Here is a 9,616-nt window from a genome sequence, read left to right as displayed (position 1 = left end):
AGATCTGATTAGGGTGTTTGCTTTGTAGATCCCCAAAAGATTTAAAATATCTTTTTATGGACATGTCCACAGATGTTTATCTCAAGTAATTTGCAAAATCAGTTTTCAGGGAAACAGAAATACAACTCAGTCTTTTATAGGAGAGGTAAGGCTAAAATCATGCTATAATAAAACAAATATTTTTTTTTTCCTTACAAAAAGCATGTTTATGTTGTTTAGAGGCTATTGGCTGCCAGTAAGAAAAAAATGAGTATTAATGCAAATCTGTAGATTCCTCTGTTTTGAATTAATGCAATCCATATCAAAAGACAGGGTTTTTAACTGAAAACTTATTCCAGCATGTATATTGCACTTTACAGTGAGTTCTGCTTCTGTGATGACTTTAGATTATGACCCACAATGATAATATAAAAGCATTTGACTGTAATAAGAAGTAGGCACTTAGTACAGGGTGGAGAATTTAATGCAGACAACTTCCATCTATATCTTGCCAAGGTAGTTTATTATTCTAGAGAAGGTTAAATGACTTTTATTTTTTCTCCTTATCAGAAAAAGACATACAGTTTTAAACAAGTTCCTGGCTATCTTACATTGTTCGCAGTATAGTTTACATGCTTGATAGGTCTATAGATGGCTGAGAAAGTCATTAAAATAATAGCTGGTTAGTACAAAAGTTCAGACTGGAAATTACCGATGGGCTGTTAATGACCAGTGGCTGTAGATTAAAAATAGTTATAAAAATATACGTCCTGATTCCAGAAGGTGCTGATACCACTTTGTTTTTGTTTTGTTCTTTAGTGAGATAGAAGATGAACTCAGCTGAAATCACTGATGATGATGAAGGTAAAATGTTATACTTTGTGTAATTTATAATCAGGCAGAAATATATATTGAATGAAAACTTTCATAACCTGATGAAGAATGCAGCTAGATCAAGGAAAATTGTATTAATGATTTTTAAAAAGCTATCTAAAACATCCTACTGTTTTTTTTGTTCATGGTATTTTCTCCTCTATTTCCTTCCTCCCACTCCAAAAAACCCTTCTTCCTACCGTAACTTTATTTATTTATACTTTCAACTCTTCTTCGGGGAAGACAATGGCATTTACTAGATGTTTGTATGGTTCCTTGCATAATAAAAAATTGACTTTGGGGTGGCCTTAACATGCACTTATTATATAAGTGATAAAAAATAGTTATGTTGTTCAAAATACATTTTCRTAAAAAGAAACAAAGCACAAAAGATTGTTTTAAGGGTATCATGGTTTTCTGGAGAGAGTGCTTTATMATTCTAAACCTTCTCTTTTTCCAGTAGAAATTCCTAAAAAAGATATTGTGAAAGTAGAAACAGAAAACGAAGATGAAGCTCTAGACTGCTCGGTAACATCCAGATCTTCTGAGRAACACTCACTGGATGGCGCAGTTGCTTGCCTACAGGAATCCAACAAACGGAAACAGACCTCACTTGGTTGTGATGGTTCAGGGAGCCAGCAAGATGTCTTACCCTGTGTGAAGAAAAGACGCTTTGCACAAGAGGTGACTTCTCTATACACAGCTCTGATTTTTCTGTTCACATCTTGTAGGCTAAATTTATTGCTGTTATAGGCAAAATGCAAGTCACTTAACTAGTTTTACATTAGTAATGAGTTAGAGTCAAGTATAGCTAATCTTGACCCAGTCTGCATACATTACTTGTCTGGATAATTCTTTAAATGATGTGGGAGCTGTCATATTTAAGAAACACATTTATAGGTTCATTTACTCATTTGGAAGTTTTTTTGTTGTYTTTCATAGAACATAGGAACAGGTAGTGGTTTGGATTAACTAAGTTTGACTGATTATAGCCCCTCTCATGTCACACAGTCCTTGGATATTCAGTGGGAGAAATAGGGCTGTAACTTTGCCATCTATGAAACGGATTTTGATGACAGTGAGACAGGTATGAATGTACATATTGACTGAAAGATAAAAATGCAGGGATGCAGAAGATTTCAACAGATCAAGAATGRAAGGTATTACAACTTCTGAACTGGTGCAACATCCCAGTTGTGACAATCCAGACATTTGTCTAACCAGTGAAGGAGATTCCATAATCTTTTCAGTTATCCTGTTCTAGTGTTTCACCTCTCTAGCAATTGGAGATGATTTCATTAATCTTTGTTGAAACTGAGAAGATTTCTCTTTGTCCTTGTTCCTTTCAGTAGGGAAAGCAATGATCATCTTTTCCTGAAAAAACAGTCTTCTGCACATGGGAAAATTGCTGTAATATTGTCCACCCTCAGGCATCCCTTTTCTAGACTAAAATTCCATTTCCTCTGCTTTTTTTCAGGAGTCACCATAAACCTTATATTTTTGTTGTTCTCTTTAGGATGCCTGAAAGGGTAATGTCCAGTCTTGGGTAGTCACGTCTCTTCTAATACCCTGTAGAGTGGTATAAACCTTATATTTTGTTGTTCTCTTTGCAGCTCCTGAAAGGGTAGAGTCCAGTCTTCAGTAGTGACATCTCTTCTAACACCCCGTAGAACAGTATAATGACCTCCTGTTTTTATGCTCAGCACTTCATTAAAATAACCTAGATTCGAATTCATCCTCTTTTGAATAACTTCAAGCCCTGGGTTATATTTAGTTTATGACCTACTCTAATGCACATATCCTTTTCTGCTGTTCTGCTGCCTAGCCAGTTATTCCATGTTGTATTTATTTGTGCATTTCATTTTTCCTTTCTAGCCATAGCTGTTCATACTTGTTTTTCTTGACTTCTATCTCTCTGGCTTCTGGGGGCTCTGGTTTTTATCCCTGAATGCGCGTGGTAGGTAGGCTTTAACCTTTTAAGCCTGTTTCTTTCTTTTTTCCTTTCTCTTTTTATTTTTATGATTGTTTTACTTTAACTGGGATTCCTTTGAATTTTACTGTTTGCTTGTAATACATTTTTAAATTTATTTGAAATGAATTGTAACCTTAGATTTATAATAAGATCAGAAGGTGAACCAATAACAGTGATGAAAATTCATTCTTGACTGACCCCGGTGAATCAACATCTTTAAATAACATGGTTAAATAATCAACCAGAAACAGTCCTCCATAACTTTAAAAAAAGTTAACTGTTTTTCTAGTACCGGTATTTTATTTTAGTTGATGACTTCAAACTATTTCTGTTTGTAAACAAAGGACAAAATATTAATTATTTTTGACAATGTTGTCCTTGTAGTATATTTACGGCATGTCACACGGGCATCCGTGTATGCTGCCATAAGCACAGCTGTATTGTTTATTGTATGGCTATACTATTAGTCTGGTGATTATATTACTAAGTGATTTCCTATCAGAAAACTTTTCACAATTCTTTGTCATTCTGTCACTTAATAACCAGGAATTGTTTTTTCTCTGAATTTCTAAAAACAATTTCCCATTTAGAAGATGGTAAGTTTTGAAAATTTCTATGCAAAAGTCACTTCTGAATTGTCATGTGGTTGACTGAAATCTTTTTTTTTGCTCATATATTTATTCTGCTTTACTTGTGTGCTAGAATATTATGTTCTGCATTCTTACAGATATTTGGACTTTTTTCTAAAAAAAATTAAAAAAATCATAAAATACCTGAACTTTAATACTCAGCAGAGCAATGACTAAACAACTTTTTAAAACTTGGCTTAGAATCCTGAGAGATAATGCGAGAGATTATTTCACAATAAATGATATTGGTCAATGTTTACCAAATACTGCATTTCATAAATGTTCAAAAATATATATAATATAAAAACTTGCTATGAAAATGTAATATAAAAAGCAGCACTATCTTATGTACATTGAGTCTTATACAACAATCTCTCTGCTAATTTTTTGATAGTGCATTAAGACTGATCATCTTAAATGGGTGTAGTATTATTTGAAATACATCTTTGTTTAAAGACAATGCCTTTAAAAGTTATTGAAAATTAATGAAAAAATTTTAAATACAGTTTCATTTTAGGATTTATCAAAAGCCTTTTATGTATGCTGTGGATAGTGCTGTTCCCAGCTAGAAACTGTATAGAGACAAGATAATTAGGAGCAGAAGGGAAAGAAAAGGATCTGAAAAAAAAGCATCTGAAATAGAAAATGCTTAAATATAGGCCCAGATGTGTTATCATCTGTTAGTCAAACATTGACTATGTATGTGTTTCTGAAATGCAGATACCCAGATCCCTCCCACAACCAGATCCAAACATTGTGAGCTGCATTAGTAAAAGGGCAGAAGTGTTGCTGCCCTTACAGCAGAGATTTGTCATAATTCTTAGCTTAAGCACTTATTTTCTTTCAGAGAGCCATATCCAAACCTGAGAATAAAAACTTTCAGAATATTCACTTTTTAAGTGCAATAAGATACTTAAGATGATGAATTCATGCTGTTTGATACACATTCTAGTATTGCTTTGTCCTGGTTCTGTGTCTGAGCTGTACATTAATAGAAGTTACCCTCAGATTGCCATGTTTTATTATATAATTAAATAGGAAAAAATATGACAAAACCTGAAGAGGACTAAAAGACCATTGGTGACCTATAGCAAGCTGTTTAATAAGGAATGAACTGAAATCATACCTATATTGCTTTCTTTATTGGCAGTGGAGATTGTCATGGTCTGCTGTGAGGTGATGACTATTTAGGGAAGCTAAATTTTCACCTGGCTGTACCACTCTTTCTCCACTGACACATATAGGTGCTCTGCAGTAGCTACAGTTCCAGTGTAGGGGCTTAAAATTAAGTGTGAGAAATTTGGATCACAGTCTGTTTACAATTGAGTCTCTTGTCTTTGGGTAATTTACAGGTCCCGAGCAGCTGATTTAGTTAAGGTATATCATACCACTTGCTGTGGTAAAAGTCACTCTGTAATAGTTGGTGGCATTCCAGAGTTCAGGTTTCTCGCTGTCTTCATATCAATTGTACTTTAAGCTGAGCAGGACTGGAGATGCAGCCTCCTAAATGGGACCTCAACCTCAAGAGTCCTAAGCACCACTGTTAGTAAGGATTCTGCACACTCTGAGAGAGATACTGTCTTTACGTTACGCTCTCATTTATCATCTGTCCATCTACACAGCTTTGAGTGTACACCTGTTTTCGTGTGTGGGGTTGTACTGCTGTGAATGAGAGCAGAGCTCAGAAACACAGTTTCAATGTAATTGAGCATGTTGGTCCCTAAACTTGGAGCAGAATCCAGCTTGTTCTGTTTCAGCCTCTTTTGGGTCTGTATTGCTTTAGAAATTAAAAAGTAATCAAATTCATTTTGTCACTGGAGTAAGCAGATGCCAAGTGTAGTGACTACACACAGGGACCAGATTAATTTCATGTGTTACGGTTTTGTTTTTCAGAAAGGAACCTTCTGAAAGGAGCCTTTCAGAAAGCTTCTCATTGTAGGATGTATTGGGGTCTTCACTGGAATTTCAAATTGCTTATGCCTCTTAGCTGAGACCTTAAGTCTGTGTTTCATTTATTTTAATATTTGAATGCAAATTCTGTATTTTTTTTATCTAATTAATGTTGTGTGGAACAAGCCAAGAGATATGTTTCAGTATGGTCTCAGAAATCTGTGAGTGTTTTCTCATGTTTGAATTCTGTATGTTGGATTTTGATTTTGTTGTATCTACTTAACTTCCTAAGAATTATTTGCAATATCCATGTGTTTGCAAAAAAAAAAAAAGAAAAATCCCAAACCGTAAATATTTACTGTAAGTTGATAAAATGCTTGCTTCAGATTTCAAACAATGAGGAAGAGTTAGAAAATGATTGAGAACATGAGTTTCTTAAGAACTTAGTGCTGTTTTTTATAGAAACCATTTAGAARATGAGAAATCCAGTGAATCTACACTTCCTTGCCTTTCAGAAATAAAGAAATCTTAGACTCCCCTTTTTAAAAAGACAATATCAAGATACTATGTTTTTAGGTTTTTATTGTTTGAATTGAATAATATTTTAATTTTACTCATTCTCAGAAACCTGTTCAGGAGTTGTACAACGTTGTAAAGATAAAAATAGCTATATAAACCTTTCACATCAGAAAGAAGAGAATAAGCATAATTTTGGTGTCTGATAGCCTTGGYAGTRTTTTCAAAAGCTAACCTAAAGAGAATGTTGAAACATTAAATGCAGTTGGTGGAGGCAGTGGCAAGGTCACAGGACTAGGAGTCAGAAAATCTGGATTCTGTTCTTGGCTCTGTTGCTGACTTGTTGCCACCCAAGTTCTCTGCAGCCCAAGATCCTCATATGCAAGGTGGAGGATAATGACACTTAATTTGGGAGAGTATTTAGAGCTCTGTGGGGTAAAAGTGTTTAGGATTATAGTTGCATTTYTATACTATGGGGAAAGCCATGAACCAACACAAAAAACAATGAAATGAAACAAAACAAAAAAACCCTAAACAATACTTTACTGTATTTTTAATTGATTTTTTTTTTCTAATGCATTTATTAATTTGATATATGTAACACAGTTAAGTCCTCTGGAGAAAATTTGGCAGTGCATATTTATGTAATGATACCTGCTTAAGAGGCACACATTTATAGCTAATATTTTTAAGGCAGTTTTRCTAATACAGTATTTATTCATTCAAAGGGCCCCCATTCAAACHTGAAGAACAGAGACACTGGCTCACCCACTCAGGTAAATACAGAGCAGCCAAACAAGAACAAGAATCCTAATATAACATGGCTCTGTGAAGAAGAACCCTTCAGTGATATAACCACTCCATCTTATAAAAAACCTCTCTATGGCATCTCACACAAAATTACAGAGAAGAAGAACCCACCAGGAACAGAGCAGTTTGCTTCTTACGATTTGTTTGAAAAAATCAGTCCCAGCAGTCCCTCGCATCTTCGAACTTTKAATGATCAGYGCAMAAGAGAYKCTGCTGCARCCATTGCTGTRACARCTGCCACCACAGATTCYGATCCAAATATATATTCTTTGATACAGAAAATGTTTTACACACTTAACACCCTCAATTCCAATRTGACCCAGCTTCACAGCAAAGTTGACCTGTTGTCTCTGGAGGTYAGCCGAATTAAGAAGCAAGTCRGTCCAGCAGAGTCWGTYGCAGAGTTCAAGCCTCCTCCTGAGTACCAGCTGACTTCTGCAGAGCTCAAACAAATCATGGATCAAAGCACATCAGGTGGAGACTTAGCCTGCCGGTTGCTAGTGCAGCTCTTCCCAGAGCTCTTCAACGATGATGAATTCAACAGAAACTGCAGTGCATGCGGCTTTCTCAACAAAAGGAAACTTGAGTCTCTTCATCTGCAGCTTATCCGTAACTATGTGGAAGTTTGTTATCCTTCTGTGAAGAATACAGCTGTGTGGCAGGTGGAGTGTTTGCCTCAAGTCAATGATTTTTTCCATAGATTTTGGGCCAAAAGGGAGATGGAAAATAGTCAACAGAATGTGCAATCATCCAGTTTTTATGAGACTGAACAGGTAGAATCCTCTCATTTTATTGAGGATAAAGAGCAGGAAGAAGCTCTGTCCTTGGACAGGAGTAGTGTCATTGCCTCAGATTACGTTCTGGATGCTCAGGATCTCAATGAATTTTTAGATGAAGCTTCTTCTCCTGGGGAATTTTCTGTTTTTTTGTTACACAGATTGTTTCCAGAGCTCTTTGACCACAGAAAATTAGCTGAAAGGTACAGCTGCTATGGAGACTCTGGGAAGCAACTGCTGGATCCTCATCGGCTTCAGATAATCCGTAGGTACACTGAAATTTACTTTCCAGATGTGCAAGAAGAAGAAGCCTGGTTGCAGCAATGTGTCCAGCGAATAAACGATGAGCTTGAGAATATGTATATGGATGGAAGTGAATGTGATCAAATGAGAGATGACTGTTACGATTCCTCTAGTTTACCGGATGATGTATCAATCATAAAAGTTGAAGACAGTTTTGAATATGAAAAACCTGGTAGGCGCTCAAAAAAAATCTGGCTTGTACCCATAGACTTTGACAAACTTGACTTTCCCCCTCCAGATTTTGATGTTCCTGTCCCAGATTACCTGTTGAACAAAGAGCAGATTAAAAACATATATGAAAGCAGTCTTTCTATAGGCAACTTCGCCTCTCGATTGCTTGTTCTCTTATTCCCTGAACTGTTTACCCATGAGAACTTAAGGAAGCAATACAACTGTAGCGGATCTTTAGGCAAGAAACAGCTAGATCCCACTAGAATTAAATTAATTCGACATTATGTGCAGATACTGTACCCGAGAGCAAAGAACGACAGAGTGTGGACATTGGAATTTGTTGGGAAGCTCGACGAGAGGTGTCGGCGAAGAGACACTGAACAAAGACGCACGTACCAACAGCAACGGAAAGTCCATGTGCCAGGGCCTGAGCGGAGAGAATTTCTTAGCTATGCAATAAACCCAGAAAGATTCAGAGAAGAATTTGAAGGGCCACCACTACCACCCGAAAGAAGCAGCAAGGATTTTTGCAAGATACCACTTGATGAACTCGTAGTTCCTAATCCAGACTTCCCTGTGCCTTCTCTGTATTTGCTGTCTGATAAGGAGGTAAGAGAGATAGYACAGCAGAGCCTTTCAGTTGGAAACTTTGCTGCCCGGCTTCTTGTAAGACTCTTTCCAGAACTCTTTACTCCAGAGAATCTCAGACTGCAATATAACCAYTCAGGTGCTTGTAACAAAAAACAGCTCGATCCCATCAGACTGAGACTGATCCGTCATTACGTGGAAGCAGTTTACCCCGTGGAGAAAATGGAAGAAGTGTGGCATTATGAATGTATACCGAGCATTGATGAAAGATGCCGGCGTCCTAACAGGAAAAAGTGTGATATACTGAAAAAGGCAAAGAAAGCAAAAAAGTGACTGGCTCTTGAAATTCCTAAGACTTTGACCACTAAATTATTTGTCAGGATTACACTTTGTTTTAGACCTCCCTGAGGGGCCTGTCAGGAGCTGAGGGCGCTCAGCAGCTAGGACAGTTAGGCACTAAGATTGTTGCTTTTTAATGTGTGTGTTGCATATACATGGRCACTGCAGCAGTGGGGAGTGGCTTACTACATTTGTACATGGATAAAGATCATAAGTCATCAGTGACAGAGCTATTAATGACTCATTAAGAACATGACTTTCACTAGTGCAAATACATGTATTAAAACTGTATTAKTCCACTCCCCATTTCTGCATCTTCCTTTTTTATCACTTTCTAATAACAAAGATTTTTTTTTAAATACATCATTGTGCTCTTCAGGGGCAGTTTTTCATTATACCCTTATAAACAGGCATGTTAGTTAATTGAAAGTTTGAAGTTTAACCTTCATTTAAATTTTCAAGTTTCACAGTTTTTGAAAGTGCCATGTTCATTGGAATAGCAGTCTTTGCTTCTACAGTAATTGCAGTTATACGCTATTTTTGTTCTTGATGATACTGAGATACTGAAARTAATAATACTGTGTCAAAAATGGGTCAGAATGGTATACTTTCCATTTTTAACTGTTACCCATGTTTTATTTCTATAAATAAGAAGTGAACTATTATAGTTATGAAYTGAGACTTGAGAATAGACACAATGTAAATGTTTTTCTGCATTGACACCACAAGCTTAATCCTGCCCCCGTGATTTTTATTTTGTTGTGTTCAGC

At 36.2% G+C, this 9,616-nt stretch overlaps 1 protein-coding gene across 2 annotated transcripts; it reads left to right on the top strand.

Annotated features, from left to right (window-relative positions):
* Positions 1 to 809: 809 nt before the first annotated feature.
* On the top strand, positions 810 to 9,273 carry BEND3 (BEN domain containing 3). 2 transcript variants are annotated; one of them, XM_026065721.1, is made up of 3 exons: positions 810 to 843; positions 1,316 to 1,536; positions 6,588 to 9,273. In XM_026065721.1, exons 1-3 carry the CDS (start codon positions 810 to 812, stop codon positions 8,838 to 8,840), a joined length of 2,508 nt encoding a protein of 835 aa, XP_025921506.1. In that variant the 3' UTR covers positions 8,841 to 9,273. The 2 variants fall into 2 exon arrangements, with proteins under 2 accessions (XP_025921506.1, XP_025921505.1); XM_026065720.1 differs by having other exon boundaries at positions 1,313 to 1,536.
* The last annotated feature ends 343 nt before the right edge of the window (positions 9,274 to 9,616 follow it).

The sequence above is a fragment of the Apteryx rowi genome, unplaced genomic scaffold (genome assembly GCF_003343035.1).
Source record: "Apteryx rowi isolate R43461 unplaced genomic scaffold, aptRow1 scaffold_230, whole genome shotgun sequence".
Classification (NCBI taxonomy): Eukaryota; Metazoa; Chordata; class Aves; order Apterygiformes; family Apterygidae; genus Apteryx; species Apteryx rowi.
This window is presented reverse-complemented; position numbering and strand designations above follow the sequence as displayed.